At 33.6% G+C, this 25,409-nt stretch overlaps 1 protein-coding gene across 2 annotated transcripts in view; it reads left to right on the top strand.

Moving 5' to 3' along the window:
* The window catches only part of LOC145690432 (putative helicase MOV-10), a gene marked incomplete at its 5' end in the record, with an annotated part of 112,351 nt that overhangs the window by 41,535 nt on the left and 45,407 nt on the right, over positions 1–25,409 (top strand). Inside the window, 3 exon segments of one of the 2 annotated variants that reach the window (XM_081765304.1) lie at positions 897–1,019; positions 14,574–14,788; positions 18,313–18,476. In XM_081765304.1, coding sequence (XP_081621430.1) covers positions 897–1,019; positions 14,574–14,788; positions 18,313–18,476 — 502 coding nt within the window. 2 annotated transcript variants of the gene reach the window in all.

The raw sequence follows: 25,409 nt of genomic DNA, 5'->3' as shown, positions 1-25,409 counted from the left end.
TAGAAATATTCAAATCAGCTGTAAAACCTTTCAATATCCCATGTTAACTACCAACAAAATGTAACATATTCCGTAAATAGTTTATATTGATATCACGAGTTATATTATGGTTATCACAGTCGTGTAAACAATGTTCTTGACGCTTCGTGTCTATATCTGTGGCAGTGCGAATTACAAGGGAGGAGAGGGGAAATCCCTTTTGGTAATACTGGATGTATGCTATAACCAGGGGGTGAAAATGCAGAAAGTGCAGAAACACATCAGAAGCAATTGAACACATTACTGGATCATGTCGTATAATGGCTCCCACAAACTATCTAAAAAGACCAACAATGTTGCTAAAAGCTTTCACCAATTTGGAATTAATCACCGATACTAAGCCACACTACAAATACCAGCCAAGTCTAGTACTTGAAAACTATAAATACAAACTCTACTGGGATTAAGAAATCAGAACAGTACATACAAACAGACCCGACATCACTGTCGTCAATAAAATGGACCAAGAAGTAATTCCCTAGATGTAGCAATACAATTGACTCATAACATACGTACAACATTCAGTACGAAATAAGCAAATATAAAGACCTGGCCAGACGAAATCAAAAAGTTAGGGAACTGTCAGAAACTTACAATAAGACCAATCATTACCTCAGCTACAGCAATTGTCCCTAAATGTACTATGACACAAGTGGAACAGATAAACGCAAACCATCTCCTAACAAATCTACAAATTGATCTGCCATATGGTCAGGAAATTCTTTGGAGAAGAACTCTTCAAATAATCTGCACTTACCAAAGACCGATCGGTTTATTAGAGGGAGAATTTTGTTAAACACTTTTTTCCTTATTCTTGTACTTCAAGGTTTATCAATTGTTGTTGTGTTATCTTGCAGGGAGTTTATTAAACCCGATCTGAAACGTTGCAGTAACATCGTCGACAATAAAATCTGTTTCCCTTCAATAGACGAAATAATGAAGAAACGAGTGGTGGTTTGCACCTTAGTTACAGCTGGAAGGTTAGCTTAAATATACATGTATATTTACTTTTTCTACTAGTTACACAACTGATTTCTTATATTGTTTGTATTCATTGATCAGATGGTTTCAAAAAACAGACAATTCTCCTTAAAAATAAATTTCTGTATATATGGTATCAGCAATTAGCTTTGTAGCATTAATTTAATTGGCAAGCGGTTTGAAGAGTGTAAGTTCAAAATAATCAGTTTTATTTCACGTCAACCGTGAACCAATATTAAAACAACTTTGTAACTGGAAACGACGCATTACAAATTAATCGGAATAAAAATTGGTCTTTTTAAGTTAAAACTCCGTGTGTAGTACAAAAGTAGTACAGTAAACAAATAATTAAATGTCTAATAAACTATTTACTGTTTTTTTTTTTTTTTTTTTTTTGACTCGACAATGGAGTTGAGTAAAGCTCCACCTCTTTTGCCTAGAATAGTCATTTAAAAAAAGTAGAACTGCACTGAGAAACGAAGTCCAGATATGAGGAGAAAACGAGGATAATATGCCTTCTGTTGCTAACACCATGACAAGACAGTGGTATCAATTGTAATATTGGGTGAAACACCCTTATTTCCTGTAGCAACGTAAGTCAGTAAATGAGAGCACCAATTACTCCTGTGAAAACAGTAAGTACCACTCTCACTTAAGCTGGGTTGTCACTTTACAAGAATCTTGTAGCTGGCATAAAAAATCTTATATTTCCCCATGTAAACATAGCCTTGAAAGGGATAAACATTTTTTTCTTCTTGGTAGCAGTCAAACCATGTGCAACTTTCCGAGTCTCTTGATTGCTACCTGCTATCGCCCTATCGCTGACATAAAGAACAAACAGTTTCGCCGCTTCTGAAACAACGGGTTCTTTCGGACGGGAAGGGGAAGCGCGCCAAAATACCCGTTTCTAACGAGGGGTTCACTATTTATCCACTAGAATGCAGTGCTGCATGGGGGGAAATGGTACAACTTGCTTTCAGAAAGTTCTAATGTGTAAACACTAACTAGGAAGATGGAGTTACAAGATTTTTTTAATGACAGCTACAAGATTCTTGTAAAGTGGCAACCTACATTTACTGACGTAGGCTACGTTGCCACAGGAAACAAGGGTGTTTTACTCAGTATTACGATTAATATCACCGTCCTGTCACGGTGTTCGCAACAAAAAGAATATTATCCTCGTTTTCTCCTTAAATATGGACTGCGTTTTTTTTTTTTTCAGTGTGTTCATAAAAACATGTATATCATACGAAGTTCAAGCGTTAAGCGTTACATGTATGTTATACGTATATATGAAACATATTGTAGTAAGTCATATGAAGAACCCCAAGTACAAAACATGATTATTGATATTCTGCCAGTTAGACATTTTCTTTTCCATTTTCTTTCTTTTTTTCTTTTTAAAATTAGAGCAGTAAGTTTAACATGAGGCGCTTCATAAACCACACTACACGAATGGTTGTTGATAAGGTTATTAACTCTAGTCGTCCGGAAAAGAAGTATTATAATGGTTCATTAAGTGCCTTATACTAAAATTATTATAGAAAGTTCGAAAAAAACGTCTAAACTGGGACAATAACAACAACAATGCTTTGTTTGCGGTATTCTGTATGTGACTTGCTACAATATGTTACATAACGTTTAACACTTGAACTTCATATTCATGCGTTATAGTGGGTTTTATAAACACGTTGTTAGCTCCAGCTGATATATCAACAATTTTTTATTTGGAGTACGTCAACTTATCCACACAGTAAACTACACAAACACATTATATTCTTATATCGGGTATAGTAAATTTATTCTTAATCTGTACAGGAACCAAATATTCACAATATTCTCATTAATAAGATCCGTTAACACACATCTTCATACTTCCTATAATCTTATTTGTTATTGTACTTACAACCACCTCAAAATATCGTCATACCAACCATCAATTATTTTTATGTTATATTTCTCTATGTTTGCACATATTCATAACCAGTAGTTAGTGTCACATTTATAAAACACTGTTTCAATCTGTACCATTCCAACACACATTTACTTGTTATACTATTATATAATAGGAGTAAAATGGCCGATCTCTTCCCACCTCCTTTATTATAGATCCATGGTACATTACATTAAGGAACTTTCACTACATTTTCTCTGTGTAACGGAACTAACACTCCTTCTACGGTTTTCAGTAATACCCTGTACTTATAAATCCGAAGTGAAAGAGCTCTTAATATTATTACGCTTTTAGCTTTTTTCCAGCAAGGGGGTGACATGTAAATAGGGCTTATATGTTTGACGGCTAACTCGCTGCACTGATTTTGATTATTTTTGGTAACCCAACTTACACTTTCAACACATGTTTGGGAAAGGGGAGAAATATTCAGGGTGATGACATGTAAAAATAATTGGAAATGACAAAGCTTAGCTTCTAACTCATAGTTTTCGAGGTAGTTAGGATGAATAGTGAAACTGCGGATGCCGTTCAAGTCCAAATTCATCCCTCATCGGCAAGTGATGAGGGATAGTTATTGGTAGGAATTGACAAGTAGAAATAATCGAAAACGACTTATATGAGTGTCCAATTCCTAGTTTTGGGGGTTGCTGAGATGAATAGTGACACTCGATGGCGTTTAAATCCAAATTTATCCTCAATCGGCATAAGGCTTAATGTGTGAAAGAGGTGACGTGTAAAAATTATCAAAATCGACTGATATTAGTGTACGATCCATAGTTTACGAAGTTGCTGAAGTGAATAGTGACACTTTCGATGAAGCTTAAGTCCAAATTCATCCCCCATGTATATCCTAACAGAAGAAGGGGACAGAAGAAGGGGTGGTTTAAATATTTTCCATAAGCCTTCTCGTGCGGAAAACGGTCATTCAGCTAGTACACACACACACACAAACATATATATATATATATATATATATATATATATATATATATATAGAGAGAGAGAGAGAGAGAGAGAGAGAGTGAGTGAGTTACAGATACTTACCAATTTAAGGGAAATCTGAAAAATTGCAATTTACTAGAGTAATTTGGACCATCTTTGAAAGGACTCTGATGTGACGTGAAATGGAGTCGTAGAGGTCGTGAATGGTATTAAGTATAATATAACACCATCCCTAGTGTAGTGCATCACTCAGTTACGAAAGAAAAAAGAACGGAAATCCGATTTGGTTTCGTGTCTCCGAAACGGTCTATAGATATTCAAATATGTTCAGATCCTGTGATTGGGCGGGCCAGATGAGGTACTCAACTTAATCCTGATGCTCTTCAAACCGCGCCGTAGCGGCTCCAGCTGTGTGAATAGACATATAATCATATTAGAATATGCGTAAATGAAGGAAAATTATAAAAGAAGACGAAAAACTAATCGTTTCCAGCAACATTATTTCTTTCACTATTCGACTAATTTATTCTGCTTGCGATGCTTCATTCCCTTTTGAATAATTATGATAACGCAATCAAGTTGCAAGGTGTAAATATAACCAACCACAAGTGCAACACTCCCTTCTGTACGAACCTTAGATGCCGGGGCCATTGCTCGAACATTCACTGTTATGTACTAACATTCATGCAAGTATATAAAACACGGCCCTAACCAGTGGCAAAGGAGAGAATAAACTGGGATTACATATACTATGAGGTGTCCTTTTACTCGTCGACACTTACTACATACTCATCTATAATTATTTATTCATCTATTTATTGCATAGAGGTACATCCTCAAGACATCCAATTTTTTAATACGCCCTGAACTGCCTATAGTATTTACGCCCTATTCATCTTAATCTATATATGCCACTATAAATAACTACTTGAGTACTAAAAACTACGCATATCCAGTATCGCAGTATTCGCATATCCAGTAAAGGCATGGAGTAGGGATTATAAACTCAGATAAAAAAAATCTCAAACATTGGCCACCGCAATGAAAGTTCGAACGATTCAAAATTCACTTTTACTGGCACAGACGACACCATATATTTACACTTTGTAACCTGTTATACAGTATGTACAAGCAAAATTTAGTACTATTTTCCGATTTACATTTATCGCTAAATATTATTCTGTGAATGATACTACTACATCAGTTCGCGAACTGAAATTACTTGCTCGTAACGCTATACATGGGCACTAGCAGTGGCGGCCGGTGGATTGTGGTTTCGGGTGTTGCAGTACGAACGATCGGAGACAGAAGATATAAAGTGGACTCATTGAATAATCAGCATAACTTTAGATGCAAATGCTATGTGACATGTTAAATTAAATAAAATTCTGTTTTTAAAAAATAAAAAATGCAGAACATTTAATCCAAATAATCACCTTAATTAATTAGTAAGTTCATTCTTCTCTCTTTGATTGGAACAAATCTGCCTAATACATGCTGGTTGAACTCTAGTATTCTTATTGTCAGGTCTTTTTCGATGGAAAGCATAACCAATGGTGATAACCTTTCTTGGGACATGTGAGGTGCAGGTAGCCCAAGCCGAAACTAAGGACACCAAAAGAACACCAACACATATAAAATAAATAATTTAGGTGGAGTGGCTGGGAATATTTAAAACTAAAAGCAAAATTTACATAAAATGCAAATTACAGGCATCTGCATTAATTACTTCCCTTCTTGGAGATAAAGGTACTCTCCTGTAAGAGCCGCCACTGACACATGTAAATTCGGTAGAGCATAAAAAAACAACAACTTAGTTAACCAAAACAACAGATCTCAGGGTTATCTGTAATGTCAGTCATGGCCTAGAAGTTACTATAGTGAGTTTATGTAAATACCAAATAGGTTAAAAAAAATCTACTTTAAAATAACAGGTAGCAGCCTGTTTTAAAACTCACTATACTCATGACTGTGTATTGGTTCTATGGGCATGATACTCTCTGGGCCCCATTCAGAGAGCTGGTCAGATACACAAACAACAAGGGAAAATGCTTCCTTGTCTCACACTCCTGGAACAAAACATGTTTGATTAGTAACAGGTACTCACCCTGCAGCAAAATCAGAACAACAGAGATACTGGGATTAGATGGCGGTTTATTCTGTCTTGGTATAGCATCAAAACAACTGAAGATATACATTAACACTCCATTTTCGCCAGTATTGAATTTTCCGTGGTAGTGCACTACGAAACACACACTCGTGTAATATATATATATATATATATATATATATATATATATATATATATATATATATATATATATATTCATAAACACACTTTCTTTTCACACAATAAGAAAAAAATAAAAGAGGACGTGTTAGACTTGAAAATGAGATCTGTCTGATCTCAGAAATGATTTAAAATTTTATAGACACAATCTCATTATCTCCTCATGTTTAAGAGTTCACAGTCTCTGACAGTTTCAGAGAGGAGAAATTTGAAACACATAATATACAGTATATTGATTAATAATGGGAATGAATAGAAATATCAATGATTATAAAATGATTAAATATTTAAACTGGTTCAGCACACTGTTCCTGTAGTGGATATCACTCACGCACACTGTTCTGGCTTAAGTCACCACGTTACTGCACAATTCCATTCCACTGGAGAAAGTTGAAATGTTCGTTACACTTTTCTACGCCGGACGACGCATTATCAGAATGCTGACATATCATATGTCGGTAAAACAAGCAAATTACTTATTGCTTGAATCCTTGTTCCAATGTCCAAGGAGGCGCTGCCGTATATGACGTGACAGGCCTATTTATCTCAACTAGAGATATAGAATATTTAATGGTAACAATTCCATAACGGAAAAACGTAAATGCCCCTGTGCTTATGTGGGGTTTTAGCAAACAGTGTCTACTTCGTTCTGCTTATTAGAGTTACAACAAGCACCGTGTTAAAAAAAAAAATATTTTAAAAGTAACTTCTCATGTTAAATAGTCGTTGTTGAGCGTTAAACTTTCAAAAGTTAGCACTGCTTTAGTCACTGATGAATGCCACAAATAAGGTGATATGTAATATCAAAGTTCACCAAACACACACGGTTTCCGATACATGTTCGGCTCATGTATTTCAACAGGAAAATCCCTGCGAGATCGAAAAACTCAACAGTTCCTGGGTTAAACTACCGGATAATGGAGGAAGTATAGGTGACTTCCTTCCGCTGTATTTTCGATGTTTTCTCTACCAGAGCTATCAACGAACTTTTCTCTCTGTTCACTCCCGAAACAAGTATATCTACTGCACAAAACCAGAAAAAGGAAGGACTCGCTTCCTCTTGAGTCTTTAACAAAAGGTTAAGTGCCTTCCGGCAATACTTCTGGGAGGTCCTTGCAAATTCCAAGCTCGGTCAGCTGCCTCTAGTTGCAGTTTCTTCCAGCACCCTTTGACATGTGCTGCTGTCATTACAAATGACGGTGAACTTGGAAACTTCTGCTCACAACAGAAGTCTATGAGATTTTCAAAACAAACGTAATTATATTTAATTATAACTAACACTACGAATATGAGAAATACATGTTATCATATACTGAAATAAAGTAAAATATACATAGAATACATTGTTATACCTGTGATAAACTGTCATCTCTCTCAGTAACAGAAAATAGCCTATTTTCCTGCGGCTGTCTTTCAAAACTGTCTGCTACTAATGGCATCCATGTTTGTATGGAGAGAGATAGAGGAAACATCTTTGTTTATTATTAATTTTGACAATTACAAGAGCCAAATGTCTTGTACGAAAGGGATACACGTTGATCAAATAAGTTAGGAATTTTGAACGGTATTTCCAAGAACGATTGAGCGTAATACGATAATATTAATATTTTACATAGAAAAATGAGTCAAAATAAAATAAACATTTCAAACTGGCTTTGCATCTTGGGTAAAAATCCTAGGTCCGTCGGCTGACTGTACCGGCCATGGGTGAAAGGGGGGTGGAAGAGACGCTTGGAGCTGGCTACTAAGAAAATCACACCTATAGAAATCCAAAAACTCACATGTTGACGCTAAAATTTTTACAACTTTTTCAACAATAGAAGTTGAGCGTCTGTAACCACTGTTTCCAAATCAGCGTTGCTTCACTGAAGAAGTGAGTAGGATCCTTCCTGTGTTTAATGAGTCTTATTCAGTCACTCATCTAGTGATTTCTTGATACGGTGAGTCGTGAAAGACCTCACATATACTATGCTAGGCGACGAAGAGTCGCGAGAAAAAAAAATCTCTGTCAGCGCTAGCTACGTCTTCCAAGTTCTAAAATCAATGCATGATTCCATAGAATATGCTTATTTCTTCATTAATTAATCCATTGTAGAGTATATTAATATCATTCTTCCTTCATCCCCATGTATGCTATATATTATACAATGACCCAGTAAATAGGTGCAAGCGGTAAAATCAAGTATAATTAGCCTATAAAGGAAATAACATAAATGGATAAATACAATATAATACAATATTGTATTAATATTTCCGTACTACGCTCGGTGTTTCAACATCTTTAATCATAATAACTAGATAATATTCAATAAATATATTAATATTCAAGCAATTAATTGTATCACAAAATAATCTATTTACATATTGATATGTAAATGTGCCCCTCATCTGCATTTTGATATGCAGATGAAGGAGAAGGACATCGGCCTTCTACAGACATTCAATTCCTTGAAAGTGTCAATTCTTTCTCATGCGGAAAAAACTTTTGGTCTTTTGCTGACGTCATAAGTACAGTTAATATTAATTTTAGAAGCTTTGTAGATTCACTAAATATTTTTCCTAGCCTATTGCGAACGATTCATTCTAGTAAACACAGTCCCTGACAGTGATCCAAATTCCTCTTCAGCATTGACTGAAGAGGGTTCGTAGCAGAGATTAGTGTTATAAAGAATGTCCATTGAACACACTTTATTCACAGTTTATCCAGGAAAATTTAAAATAAATTGTGGAAATGTATCTAGTGCATACAACATTACTGCCATAAGATGTCCTGTAAATTTGAACTTTTTTTTTTCGAACACTCTCCTGAATTGCACTTTGCTTGTTTTGTCTAAGCCTTAATTGTAAGTTTTTCCTCGGTTGAAAGTTGGGCAATTTTTTGTAAGTTATTTACAGAAGTCATGGTATGCAATATTCAGAATTTGTAGGTTATGTACAGAATTAAAGCACACACAATAAAATTAAATCTAATAACTAATAACCAAAACAGCTGATACCAAAGAGATACTGGTATATGAATTGCGAATGTAACATATTCATACATAGGGCTGTCAACTAGCCGGCTTTTCATTGGCCTGGCCGGAAAAATTGCTGTTATTTTGATTAAAGCCGGTGACGGGTACAAACTTCTCACCAGCCCATTTACAACCGTTTTTTTTAAATTTGTATCTAGTTCGAAGTATAGATATTGAAAAGTAGCTGTCTTTCTGTAAACTCAAAACTGTTACCTTTCACCATCTATCAACGATTAATATATTTTGTTCACCTGTTTAGAAAATTTTAGAGAGATGACAGGGACTGTATCAGGGAAAATTTGAAATTTACTTTCAAGGAATTTTATACATTTATTAACAGTGGAAAAGGACTTCTTAAAGCAATTTCCTATAGTTGAAGTAGAGACTATGGGACTTATGCAGAGTCGTTTTGACGCGTTATTAGTGTCATACTAAAGAGTTCAACTAACATATGTTTCCTGCAGTAGTCAGCCCTTTAGTATGACGCTAATCATACGTCAAAACGACTCTGCATAAGGCCCTATATGTTTAAAGAGTGAATTTCATTTTCCAAATCCAAAATTGTCACGTAAAGATTATTATACTTTTGTTCATCTGTTTCGATAATTTTAAAGAAATGGTAGTTACTGGTAAATACAATAAATTGATCAATGCCGATTGATCAATTTCAGTTTCTCATTTATAGCACAATGTATCTATTAAGCTTAGTGAATGTTCTAAGGGCATACAGAATATATGTGTTAATGCACTTCTGTTCACGATGGTACATTTCCTTTCCATGGATAGGTCCGAACAGAGATACTTCACGTTGAGACCTATATCATAGAGAATTTTGAGGAAGTGTCGTTTTTTTTAATTTTACAGAGTTGGCAACACTATTCATACATCAACACACACACACACACACACACACACATGTGCGTAAAAGAAAAAAAATGCATTCCAAATCATCTGTCTTTGTTGTTACGCAATGCACAATGAACACAATATACTTCCACATGAGGCGAAACAATGTTTATCAACGTTCTGGAAAGCAACCTTGAAACCCGCCAGGTATAGGAAGAACTGTTAGCTAGGAGGGGTCCAAAGTATTTGAGGAAGGTCCAATACGTCTACGTAATAACGAACCTGTCTTATACTGTACCCGAAAAGATAAGTAATTCTTAATTACTGTCACCTATATTTTTAGAAAAAATGATAGAACGATTATTTCTATAAGAAAAGAAAGAGTACACGATGAGGCGTAAAATAAAATATTTAGCGTACATCAATCATTTATCTGTTAAACAAGTATAGTTTGTTAGGAAAGTCTACAAATGTTAGTCAAGTTTCGAAATTTTTGGGACGTCCGGACCCGGCGGACCCCCTCGTGGCTACGCCTCTGGGCATTGCTAACTAGTCCCAAATTCAATGTGGCGTTCCCCACCATACAGTTTTATCAAGAGTATAAAATATACTTATTTTATAAAAGAAATATGTATGTACTAAAATACTATCCACAGAGGGGGGAGGGGATTCTGCATATTGACTTATTAATATTTGGTTCACAAATTACTGTAGAAGAAACCTTCATTATCTATATAAACTAACAATTAACTTGTAAATGCTTATCTACTTTCATTTAATTTCTGCACTACTACATATTTTCTTTCTTATTTTGTAATTCTGCTATCACTTTTTTTAATTGTCATTATTTTGATTTGCTTCAGTATAAGTACCGTAATTTAAAAATATGAATGCATAAAAACAAATTCTATTTGTTAATTGCTAGAGAAATAAAATTCAGAAAGCTTATTTAGCGCGAAAAACCTCATTCACTGGAAACCGTGCTGTTGCAGAAGCACTGCAACGACCAGACCCTTTAACTTCTGAGATAGGGGAAAGGAGACTTAACATTCGCTCCAATTCCCGCGCTGAAGGAATCTGGTCGTTGTATGCTCGCTGCAACACAATATAAATTAGAGACTCTGTGACGGATTAGTTTTTGCTTTTTAAAACGGATTAATGAAACGGACAGTTACAGAAGTAAAAAAAAAAATTTCAAGTATATATGGGAGTATTAGGAAGTATTTTTTCTGTTCTTTACTACTATTGCTAATAATATTTTTCTCTTGAAATACTTTGGTCGTTGCGCAACGCTGCAACACTAACATTAGCCGCCACTGGGCACTAGTAGCTCACTTGTTTTATTTACACTCACTCGTATCTATAATTATACTGATTTCTATTCTGGTATACACACTGCTGTACGAAACGATTCATATTTCAATATTTCAATTCTGTACTCACACTGACATATATATACATGAACCAACGAGTAAGTGTTAGGATAGGGGAAGAACTGATGGAATAGAGTGCAATTGGAAGGGGAGTTCGACAAGGATGCTGCCTCTCGCCAACACTATTTAATGTCTATCTAGAAGAGATAGTGAAAAAGAGCCTACATGATGATGATGGCATTTCGGTAGGAGGTAGAATGATTAGATGCATACGATTTGCAGACGATATGGCCCTTGTTGCAGAATCTGAAAAGAAAATCAATAAAATATTAGAAAAAATGAGAAGGGGCTTTGAAGAATATGGGATGAAAATAAATGTTAGAAAGACAAAAGCCATGGTGATTGGAACGAAGGGGTCTGTGTCAAATATAAAAGTAGGAGGGGAGAAAATAGAACAAGTGAATAGTTTTCGATACCTGGGTAATGTTCTTAGTAATGACATGAAATGCGAACGTGAAATAAAAGCAAGGATAGGAATGGCGAAAGAAGCCTTTAAAAGAAAGAAAAGTCTGTTTTGTGGGACCTTGAACAAAGAGTTGAGAAAAAGACTCATAAAATGCTTCGTGTGGAGTGTTGTGCTGTATGGGGCGGAAACGTGGACATTGCGTAAGGGTGACGAAAATCGACTGGAAGCCTTCGAAATGTGGGTGTGGAGAAAAATGGAAAGAGTTAATTAGGTCGAGCGGAAAACGAATGAGAGAGTGTTAGAAATGGTGGGTGAGAAAAGAACACTTTTAGATATTATTAGGAAGAGGAAGAGAAACTGGTTGGGACATTGCCTAAGAAGAGATTGTATCATGAGGGACGTCCTAGAGGGTATGGTGGCGGGAAAGAGAGGGAGGGGGCGAAGGAGACTACAATTAATGGATGATATTAAAACAGAAAGATCATACGCGAAGACGAAAAGGTTAGCGGAGGACCGTGGAGCATGGAAGCTTCTCAGCTGCGGCAAGTGACCTGCCAATAAAGGCAGAATACCTATGATGATATATATTCCGAAAATCAATCAGTATCATATACGCACAGAGAAACTTAAGGTTGCGAAACATCAACAATTTCTGGCCTACGACTACGAGTATATTGTTCCTAATGGTTGATTGTAGTTAAGAAACTAAGCAAAGTTTAATTTTCATTGCCATTCAGTTATTCGACATCAGAACAGAATAATAATTTTAGAATAGGTACTCAATAATGTACTTTCAGTATTAAATTACTTACCGAAGCGGTAGCAGGCGACAAATTTAAATTAAATACGAAAGACCGCAATTTTTAATTTTGAATAGCTCTCTAAGATATTGAGACTAACAAATGACTCATGTTATTGTTACCTCGCGTTATGCAATTGTTACCTCGCGTTAGGTGGCGCTGTGAAGTGAGAATTAAAATTTGCACTGGAAAAATGTAGTGTACTATTTGAAGTCAAACTAAGTATTAAATTGATGTTACGAAACGAATATGCGGAACATGATGACGGATCTAATCTATATATGAATCGCTCACTGGTTTAATCCCGAAAGAGATGAATGCATAAAATTTCGCAATACATTGTCAATAGATAAATTATCAAACATTCTTACTCACACTTATCACATTCTATGACTACACATATAAATATATATCACTACACAAAATGGAAATCTACATATCTACACTAAATATGAATATACCTTTTCAAAAAATCAACACATCTTTTCGATCGGCTCTAACGTGAAAGGGGGCTGTAGCGAGGACTAGGTAGTCCTTGCACCTGAAACTAAAATATTTTTTCATTCTGCTATATTAAATTTGCCCCCCCCCCCCAAAAAAAAAGAGGGATTGAGGAAGATTCGCATCTGATGGAAAGGAACCTTCACATCGTTATTCAACTCATATTAAAATTTTAGAAAGCTATGCAAAATAAAAGTAAATAGGCGTCCCTGTAGAAACTTACTCGTACATTTTAGTGGTTGATTCACTAACCCAAAAACTACGCGTACCGCCATGTCATATATATTTTACACTGATACTACATGAAAGAAAAGAAACTATGTTAAGGACAGGTTACCGAACTCTGTGATGAACAGGAAATGGGGGGGGGGGATTTTGAATTCGAATCTCCAAATATTATTTGTAAAGCTCACAAGACTGCAAAACCAATTTACTAGCACTTCAAACCTGTCCTGGGAAGTTTGTGATTTCTAACATGGCGATCACAGCACAAGATTCCATATTTCGTAGTTTTCTGTTCATTTTTCAGATGAAATTCTAATAGTTCTGGACTCCACTTTCCTTCTATGTCGTTTATATCATAATTTAGACTAGTATTGCCTGGTATTTAGTAGCTTTTCCACAAAATGTGTTAATTTTTTCAGAGTGGTAATGTGGAAGATGTTAGTTTGATGGTTGTTCTCGAACAAAGACATTGTAGAAACGCGCCAAACTACTAAGGTTGTATCTAGTTTCCAATCACAACGCAGAAATTTCGCGCAGCGGGATTACAAAACGAATAAAAAATTGTAAAAACTGGATAAAACCAGATTTTGGCAGGATATGGGTATCTCATCGGGACGAAGGGGTCTTAAGTGTCCTACCAACTTTCGAATTGATGGAGAATTCAGAAAAGTCTATCCAAGAACTAACATATTAATTACATGGAAATAATAATATATTTTATAATTATCCAAATGAGATCTCATACACGAAAAATTGCGGAGAAAAATAATATATAAACAGAAGAAATTATTTCCCGAAAATCTATAATTATTCTGAAACTTCTAAATTAATTTTATTTAAACTAAGACAAAGACGGATTCAGGATGTAAACTAAAGAAAGTTATACAGTAAAACACGATTACACCTTCTATTGTTATACAGTGAGGTTTAAAATTAGCACCAGACTTTTTAAAAATTAATACTACATACATTGTAACTGGAGGGTTACGACTGTCTCCAATATATATATATGGAGAGAGAGTTTGTGTGTGCTTTCTCGATATAGTAATTATTAGTTTCCTCTTTAATGCTTCTCTTACATCACTGTAATAGATATGAATGTTTGGAAGTCGTATTTGCTATTCACTTCTTTTCTTTTTAAGATTGGTGAGTGCAGATTTTCCCATGGACCACTTCACGCACGTGTTCATTGATGAGAGTGGACATGCTGTAGAACCTGAAGCCTTAATTCCCATCATGGGAAATATTACGCATAAGGATGGAGCAAATAGTTTCAGAGGGAAGATAGTGATGGCTGGAGATCCTAAACAGCTTGGTCCTGTTCTTAGGTCACGTTTAGCTATTCATCTTGGACTGGGTAAGGAAGGAAAATTTAATTTTGATATATCTTATCAAAATATATTTAAGTTTATAAATTTAGTACTTTATCATATATTTTGTTTGTTTTGTCGTATAATTGTCATAACTTCAGAAGTATGAACTTACTTTGGTATCCAGTGACTTATTATTGGATCTGATAATTTCACACCTAAATAAATTAGTTGATTTAAATATAAAATGATTTTAGGATAAGTTTTTTCCAACCAAAACGAAAAATACTTCAATTGTTAGAAAAGGTGGTAACTGTAAATAGTAGAAAAATAAAAATGCATTTGAAACTACTTAAAATCACCAATAATTATAAAACTCTTTTATTATATGAAAATATTTCTATCGTAAGTATTCTGCCATCATTGACAAGGCACCATCCTGTAATCATTTTGTTTCGAGTAAGAATTGCTCTCTTGTATATCGGTAATCTATTGAAATGCTCCTCCTTGTATATCAGTAATCTATTGCAGTGTTCTTTGAGGCACTCGTTTATCCTTCCCAGATGGACGTCTACATACAAAGTTTTTCACCCAATTCAAATATTGATTGTGGTAACCTTTTTATATAAAGGGTTGCTGAATTTCCAAGTTCATGATCTAGATGCTACCTGCGCAATCTTCCAAACGCTTTATGAGATACACAGTCAAAATTACAACTTACAATACATATTACCATAATTGAAAATCATGATTGAATTTCTTAGCGTTTCGTAAATTAAATTGTAGTTGATGATGGATAATATATTTAATTTTAGATAGTCGTAGTAGTAGAAAATAAACGGATTTTAGTCATAAAATCGAGAACAAGTTGATATAGAAGGATAATATTGATCAGAAGTCAATATGGATTCTGATACAACAAGATATAGATTATTTTGCTGATACAAATTATTTGAACGGTAGCAGAACAATTCTTTGTTTATGTTAAGGAATTGTCTCATTTCAAATTATTGATAGTACGTTTCAATAATGTCATTATGCACATATGATACCTGTATCCTATTATTCATAAATTTATTATATTTCATAAAAGAGGATTGCGAAATCATTATTTTCATATATATATATATATATATATATATATATATATATATATATATATACATTTTTACCGTTAATTACATCATTTATCGTTAGATATATTCGTCGAATAATATTTTTGCAATTCCAGTTATTTCTCGTAATTATATTTATTATCGTAATGTCTTTCTTGGTATCCATCTCTTTTGACGTATACGAAGGAGACACACACACACATGGTCTTGTTCAGTTAATCTTTATCCACAGTACAGTAAACAATGTATTAATATACTTACAATTAGATTCGGTTGATTTTGTACATTTTGATTATAAAGTATAAAAGATATAAAAGAAAATATTTCGAATTATTATAGTTTTTATTTTAGAACAGCTTAATTTATCTTAATATTTAATCATTATCTTTTGATTTCTATCTTTTTAACAAATTACAAAAGTATTTTTCTCTAAATTATTTTGGATCTTCATATCAATGTATAGATTACATATCTTTTCATGGTATATTCCGACCATTAGTAGATTAAGCATATCTAATTTTGATATAAGCATTGAACATAATAAACAAATGTAATTGTTCATGGTTTTATATGATTCGTTACATTGGTCTGACAAACACATATGCTTATTAATATTGTCTGAGATCACGTGATTAGATCACGCAATTACAGTAATTTATATAACAAGTTGTTTTGTATTTAACATTAAGTTAGAGAACCGCTATATTACATTTTATTATTTCATTAAATATTATATAGATTTTGGGAACCGTCATCAACCAAATTCTTTAAAAGTGATTGAGAACAAAATTAATCAAATAGTTAGGAATTTAGGACTTAACTTAATAGGTACGATATGTTTCCCAACTTGAATTTGTTTTAAGATTGTTTGGCTTGTTTGGTGTTTGACGTCCTTTCTGCACCGATCCTATGTCGCACATGAATCTACAAGCTTACATAGATCTCGAATGAATTCCCTCTGAAAATAAGATTCTGACCTCACCCAAACCCAACATTTTCATGCCAATCAATGTGTTCCTCCGTTTTGGGTGAAGCATCACGGAAACAAAGTAAATACTCGAAACAAAATATTACTAATCACTAGTTTTACGGGTTCAAAAGTTTCATAATTTGACATATAAAATTACCATAATTTACTGTTGTAAAACAGACAGTAGATCACCTTTAAGATTGCAAAGTAATAATAAATTTTAATTTGCCAGGAACCGGAAAAAGTATATTTTGACGTTTTAACTTTCTGTAGGCAACATTCCAAACCATAATTTTCAACAGCAAAAAGCTCTTATGAGGTTGTTAATTGAGTAGCTGTAGCTTGATTCCAGTAATCACTACTCCCATAATCTTTCTTTCTTTCTTTCTTTTTTTAGTTTCCATTATGACTTCATTAATCATGGAAGTAAAAAAATTGCTGGAATCTTGTATGTTTGCATTTGTCAGTTTCAATATCAATCAAGTTGCCTCTATTTTACCATATAGGTATATAAAAGATAATGCTCTCAATTGTTTGTTCAGCCTTCCATTGCGAATTGAAATGTTTCATTTCTTTTCCCTCAACACCCCAAACTTTCTTTTCAATTAAATTATGACCTGAATTTCAGATGGCATATTCGGATAACGTGAGGAGGCTCACAGTCAGATTTTATTAAAGTCGATTTAAGACGAAATACAAGGAATGATTTCCAGATTACCAACAGTATATTGACTTATGCTCATACAAACATGAAATTACAGTTCAGAAACACAGCCTAACAAAGTATATGAATTGAATATACTGTACTTTTAGTCGTAAGGGTAAAACATGACCAGGTGCTTGGCAGTCATTTCAATATTCATTTTCTGGAGGAGGCTTAATCTCCCGTAAATAACTTTTAATCCCACCAATCAACAGAAAGAAAATATACGTAAAGTATTCAATAAATTTGTTTGTGCATAGACGAAGTGGAAGTATTACTATCAATTTGTAATATTGAAAACTTTATATATTGAACAGGTACAAATCATTCAGATAAAATGCGGAAAACTTCCGAACTGAATAAACATCGGTAAGGAAAAATGGCACGTACTATGTAAATACTTTCTCATCGTTATAAAAAAAAGTTTAGTTTTATTTGTATTTCCATTTTGAATTTTTTAGTTAAGAAGAAAAATTTTCTTCCTATCTTTTCGCTGATCTTGTCATTCTATGTTTATTTTATAACTCCATTTCTCTTGCTCATTTCTCCTTTCAGTATTGCCCTTTTTTTAAAGGAAATCTTTGGCTAATAAATTGGAGGAAGTGAAGTCATATTACTACAATTTCAGACTGAAAACTTCTATGCTGTGTGGTATTCTTTCATATCTCACAGCTGGTTACTTTCCTTTCAAATTAAGAGCAGTAAAGAAGTTTTAGATTTATCAGATAATAACATATAGCTATTGCGAATAAGTTAATGTGTATCATTTTAATTATTCAATAGATATTTCACTTCTTGAACGTCTAATGACAAAGTGTGACATATACCAAAAGGACGAGAAGGGACACTACAATTCAACAGTTTTGACAAAATTGTTGAAAAATTTTAGATCTCATCCAGCTATTCTCCAGATTCCAAATAAGATGTTTTATGATGGAGAACTTGAGGTAAGTATTCAATATTGTATACCAATATACTATCAAAATAATAATTTAGTCATGATCAGTAGTATATTATAAAATGCTATAAGAAATTAAAGTTGAAATTTAACTAATTTTCTAACAATGAAATTGTGAGCCCATGTAAGTATTTTGTTGGCATTCTAACAGAGAAATTGAACGGGAAGGGCATTGTCCCCTCTGTAAGAATAGAATAATTACGCTAGTCAACATTTTTAAATAGTTTGTCTGCCACATGAACGAAAACAGTAATTTTAACTAAATCGACCCTCCTGAACACGAGAATGGCAATAAAAAGTTCGTAACAGTGGCATATCTAGCATTAACAACCCTTAGGGCAAGTGGACAATTCGCGCCCTTACCTTCTTCCCTATCCCCATCCCAATATGCCTATTAATTTTTCCTATTTCGATCGTTTATTTAAATTCTAATTTTTCGTTTCTATTTCCTTGTTAAAATATAATTGTAACTTGACTTTAGAGAAACAACTTTGTTGTTCAAAATTTATTAATTTTACTGTTATTATTTAAAACATTCAACAATTTTAAACGTTTGAAGAAACGCACTCACTTATGAGAGTGATTGCCATATTTTTTCTATATATAAATTATGTAGTTTCCTTGTCTCAACTCCTGTAACTTAAATCTTCAAAACTTCTGTTTTTCATCTTTCTTCCCTTAGTAGTGCAAGATTACCCTTCTATCATGCTCGTGAATGCGAAAGAATTAATTTTAATTTGCTGAATGGTTTTTATATAGCTAGTAATAAAAACAGCAAAGATTAGCATTATTTTTAGTGATGTTCCGCAGGTTGAGTACATACCCCATTCCCATACTGACAACAAACTCTGTAGATTTTGGAATGTTTGCAGCACGGGTGGGGAATAACGTTTGTAAGTCAGAAATTTCTTCACGTAACTACTATACGCCAGTATTACTGCTATAGGTTTTTGCCAAGACTTCTACAATTGTTTTTCAGGTCATTATTATCAGCACTGTAACACAGTAAGTTGACGTCAAAAAGAATCCGAACTTTGAATGACCATCTGGCAAAAGAAAATCTACCCTCTGTCTTCATGATAATACGGTCTCGAGATAATCCTTCATCACTTTTCCATTTCTTCCTAAGAGGTTAGTTCTTCATATCTCGAGACCTCACTGAAATGTTCTTTCTTCTTTGACACTTCTCAACTTCAAGATTCAATTTTTGGCAGAGATTAAATCCTCCTAACTTATCTTTAAAATTTAAAGTAAAAGTGATTTCTGAGACTTTTAAAATCTAGGAGAAATCTGGAAGTTCAACTTAGGATTTGGAATCCACTTTTAAGATTGGTTGATTGAAATAAAACTTTGCTCCGAAATCCCCAACAGAATTAGAAATCTGTTGAATCTGTTAAATAAACAAGCTTTTATATGAATGTATCGTATAATTTCTTGTTTTAGTGCCCTCTCTTTCATCATTCTGACTTCAATTTTAGAGACACAGAAACATTGCCAGTGCTGTGTTGAATGAGTGAAGAAGATGGTTCCAGAAAACTGTTACCAACTATTGGTCATATTTTGTTGCTCGAACTGTCGAAGTTTACATTGTCAGATTATTTTCCTTAATTCTTTGCCACAACAGCGTTGTCATAACACTGGCACCGACAATTTTTGAACTTAATTTCGTCAGCTTCCAGGTGTTTCACAATGATTTCAATAAAGCTTTTCGCGCAAGACTCACTAATGCGTACTGTTTATCTGTCAAAATCAATTTCCTTATATCTTATTACTCTTAACTTCTACTTTGAATGTGCTCAAGGCGGAATGAGAAAACTGACTCATTAGGCTTAACTGCAGAGTTGGCCCAACCATCAAACTTTTGGCTCACAAATCTGGCCATCATGGCGCACGAATCCTGGTTTCGACGCTCTACTGTAATACACGGGCTAAAACTATACCTAATATTAAAATAGTATTATTTTTAAAAAGCTGGGCAGAAAGATGTACATTTTAGTTGCGTGTAAAGATCAGTTTTCATAACTTCATACATATAATTTACACGCAGATAATAATTAAATTGGCGGCAAGTGACCTGCAATAAAGGCAGAATACCTATGATGATGATGATGATGAATAATTGAATTGACAGCATTTCCAAAGCATTGCTCTCATTTGACTTTTAACTAAGAGTCCGTGAAAAAAATATATAGCCTAGCATTAGATGTTGAAATCATCTATCTGGAATTACTAATTAAAGTAAACGTTTCAAGCTTTATTTTTTTTTAAGGCATTTTGTCTTTATCATGTTGGTTCACTGAACGATTGTCGGTTGGGTCAGTCCGCCCTGGCATGCGTCATCAGGAGTGGATTCATTCATTAACCCATAGTACTTAATTTTGTTCCAGTGACTTTGTTCCACAACAGTATATGGCATCAGGTGGATGAATTCGTTCTTAACACACGCAGTTTTTCTGCTTAAAATAAATATTCAATGGCATGTTATAAATTTATGAACTTATTTCAGCATTAAAGAAAATTCATTAATTATTTTAGACCTTAGGTTGTCAGTTTGTATAATAGTAATTATAATGTAATATTAGCTGATCATGGTACAATTCTTAGTAAATATTTCTTTTTTTGAAATTGGCGTAATTTGAGTACACAGAGAGTTTTTAATAGCATTAGTTAATTTTAATTATAATACTTTCTGCATGGTCGAAGTTGTCTCAAGATCCTCCATCTTGAATTCAAAATTAAGTTCATACTGTTTTTGTAATTTTCTTTTAAAATTTTAACTAGAACAGAGTTGAATTTTTAACCAGATTTCAAGACGTTGTACGTTTAATATTATTATTATGGCCCCGCTTAGCGTAGTCGCTAACGCTCTAGCCTTCGGTACGAGCGGTTCCGGATTTGATTCCCGGTGGAGGCACTGGGTCGAAAAAGTGTAAAAAGCTTTTTCAGGCCAGTCAATCTGAATGAAGTTTTCCTGGGTATTCCTCATTCACACCAGGCAAATGCTGGGATGGTACCTAACTCATAGGTCCCAGGCAGCTTCTTTCCTTCCCCGATCCTTTCTTCCTTCCCTTTCCCCAGATAGTGTGCTCGCTGAGGGACGCCATCCCTCAAAACGTGACGGGCAAATATGGCCATAGATGCCGAAGGCCCAGAAATCTAAATACTAACTCCTATTATTATTATTATTATTATTATTATTATTATTATTATTATTATTATTATTATTATTATTATTATTATTATTATTATTATTATTATAAATGTCAAAAGATTTATTTAAAAAAAATCCTTCGGTTAGCAAGTTTTGGGATGTTTGGTAAATAGTCAAAGATTTAATAGTAAAAGATCATGTGAACATAATTTCCATTTCAAATCTAGACAATACTGATCGTACTCTCGACGACAAGGCGCATTATAATGTACAGGAATGTACAAAACCGGTACCGAGATAGGACATATCAGCTAAATTACAGTGCATGGGCTGTCATAATTGGATGCATTCTCGGTGTGTGAAATTGAACGAAGCAGATGTTGAGTTTATTAAATCTCAAAACAAACACTGGCGCTGTCCGAACTGTTCAAAGAAACGCCGAAGTAGTCAGAAATATCACCTGAGTCTGTCCCATCTATTGCGGATGTTTATAAACTCCTGCTCGATATGAAAGAAGAAATCAGTAATATAAGAAAGTCTTCTCGTGAAATGGAACGCGATTTAGGTAAGTCCTTAGATTCCTGTCACGAAAAGTTGGACAGTAATCAAACGTTGCTTACTAATCAACAACAATTAATTGAAAAACAGCAAGTGTTGATAGAAAGTTTGACAAGTGAGAATAAATTATTGAAAAAGCAAATCCTGGAATTAAAAGCTAAGTGTGTTGACATGGAACAGCACTCTCGGTGTAATACCCTGGAAATATATGGAGTGCCTGAATCCCCCCAAGAAAATATCCCTGAACTTGTAATGAACATCGGAAAGGCTTTAAATGTACACATTGATGAAACCATGATCGATGCTTGTCATCGGTTAAAGAAATTCAATAATCGACCTACTACTGGTATTATAGTTGGTTAAGTTTGTCCGAAGACATCATAAAGAGTTATTTCCTTCACGAAGAAAAGTAAAGAGAAACCTGTCTACAATTGATATAGGTATGAATAGTGACAATCCAATATATATTAATCAATCCTTGGCCCCGCAGACAGGAAAATTTGTTTGCTAAGGCAAAGCAGCTGCAACGTGATAAAAACTATAAATATTTGTGGGTAAATTATAGTGGGAAAATTAAAATCAGGAAAGGTGACCAAAGCCCCATTCATGTAATCTCCTCAGAGGAGGACTTAGACAAACTACAGGGTTGAATTTGTTGTGCTTTGGTCATAAAATCCTTATTAATTTCATTATAATTGTACCTTTTCATGTATATAATGGTTTTATTATCTCACTGATATCAATTGGTTAACATTTATAAATACTCGTATAGGAGATGGAGTACAAAAATAAACTGTCATTGTATTATCAAAATGTTAGGGGTCTCAGGACCAAAACTCACCTCTTTCTCAAAAACATTTTAAGTAGTAACTATGATATTATAGCCCTAACAGAAACATTTTTTATACTGATGTTAAGACTGCTGAATTATTCGGTAACAGGTATAATGTTTTTAGAAATGATAGAAACCTTACGTTATCAGGTAAATCTGGAAGTGGGGGTGTGCTTGTAGCGGTTAAGAAGTTATATAAAACTATTCATGAGGTAACGTATAATGTGAGAGGAATCACTCACAATATATATTTATGATGAAACTCAAAAGTTATTTATAAATATTGTTTATATAACACCATCTTCCCCAATAAGTGTTTATCAAGATTATTTTAATCATTTACAACAGAACAACTGTTTAGTTACTTCCGACATCTTTATAGTTGGAGACTTTAATATAAAAGAAATTGGTAATTCAAATCATAATATCTTAGGAGGATCGAGAACGTGTCAAAGGCTCCAACAATTTATTTCATATTTTAACATGACTTCATATAATACTATACAAAATTATAACCTAAGAACCTTAGATTTGGTTCTAGCAAATGTTACAGTGGAACTCGAGCAAGACGAGTCTCCCTTAGTACCTGAAGATGTTAATCATCCTAGTTTATCGATTTCAGTACCGTCAGTCAAAAAAATGCCCATAAGTAAGACAACGCAAAGGAAATATTATAATTATAGGAAAGCTGATTTTTACAAATTATACTGTACACTGCGTGATTATGACTGGAAAAATCTATATGATTTCGATAATGTCGACTTAGCATTAATCTTTCTATATGATTCTTTATATAAATGTTTTGATAATTGTATACCAATATGTACCCAAGTTAGGAAGTCTAGGTATCCGGTATGGTTTACCAGAGAAATAATTCAAAGTATTAAAATTAAGAAAAAATGTGCTAAAAAGCGTAAATTCTCTAGGTATTATGACGAAAGATTCAGGAACTTAAGGTCGGAATTAAAACAGCTTATACATAGAGCTTATGATGAATACATAGAACAACTCCAAATGAATGTCAATGATAATATAAAACGTTTTTGGTCATTTGTAAATACCAAACAACAACATAACATAAGAAATCTAGTGTACACTTTGAATAATGAGAACTTTTCCCAAGGCAATATTTCAAACGGTTTTGCAAAATATTTTTCTTCAGTTTACAGTCAAACCAACTTTAGTTATAAAATTAACGATGTTCTTGAAGATTTTCCGAACATACATCACAAACTTGATATTTTGCATTTTAACTATGTTACTTCAGATGAGGTTAAAAGCATCTCAAACCCAAACAATCTTGTGGCCCAGATGGAATTCCATTTTATGTTATTAAAGCATGTGGAGAGGTTCTATCCGAACAAATTAAATTTATTATTAAATTGTCATTGAAAACTAATATTTTACCTCAAAAATGGAAAGAAACAAAAATAACTCCAATTTTGAAATCAGGTAATTCGAACGTTATTACAAATTATAGGCCTATTTCAATAATTAATTCAATGTGTAAAGTATATGAATACATACTATACGGAAAGGTGTTCATTCATGTGAAAATTTGCATTTCTCCAAATCAACATGGCTTTTTCCCTAACAGATCAACAGTAACTAACTTGTTGGAATTCTCACAGGAGATCTACAATTGTTTTGAAAAGAAGGAACAAATGGATGTAATATATTTGGACTTCGCTAAGGCTTTTGACAAAATAGATCATAAAATACTAATCAAGAAACTTATAACATTCGGATTATCCAAAAATTTAATTATGTTGTTTTTATCTTATTTACGTAATAGAAATCAATATGTAGAGTTTCAACAAGAAATCTCTTATCATCTGGTTTGTAAGTTCATCTGGTGTTCCGCAAGGTTCCAATCTTGGTCCTTTGTTGTTTTTAATTCTAATTAATGATTTGCCTGAGGTTGTAGAAAATTCCAACTGTTTGTTATTTGCCGATGATGTAAAGATTTATAAATCAGTTACAGTTGAAGAAGTTAGCAAAATTTTACAACAAAACTTGAATAAAATCATAGATTGGTGTGGTTGAAATAAACTACAACTGAACGTAAATAAGTGTAAAAGTGTAACCTTTAGTAGAAAAAACAAATTAGTTAAATATGTATACAAAGTTAATAATATCCAAATAGAGAATGTTACATCGATTAGAGATCTTGGTGTAATTTTTGATTGTAAATTAACATTTGGTAATCATTTATTTAGTGTTATAGACTCAGCAAATAGAGCCTTAGGTTTTGTTATCAAAAACGCAAAAATATTTTCACAACCATCAGTAATTATCAAGTTATATGCAACCCTAGTTAGAAGCAAATTGGAGTATGCGTCGGTAATCTGGAGTCCCCACTTTAAGAGAGACATCCAAGC

Source organism: Thermobia domestica, chromosome 7 (assembly GCF_964235325.1).
Source record: "Thermobia domestica chromosome 7, izTheDome1.hap1.1, whole genome shotgun sequence".
In the NCBI taxonomy this organism is placed as follows: Eukaryota; Metazoa; Arthropoda; class Insecta; order Zygentoma; family Lepismatidae; genus Thermobia; species Thermobia domestica.
Note: the sequence above shows the minus strand (reverse complement) of the source record. Positions and strands in the feature narration are given on the sequence as shown.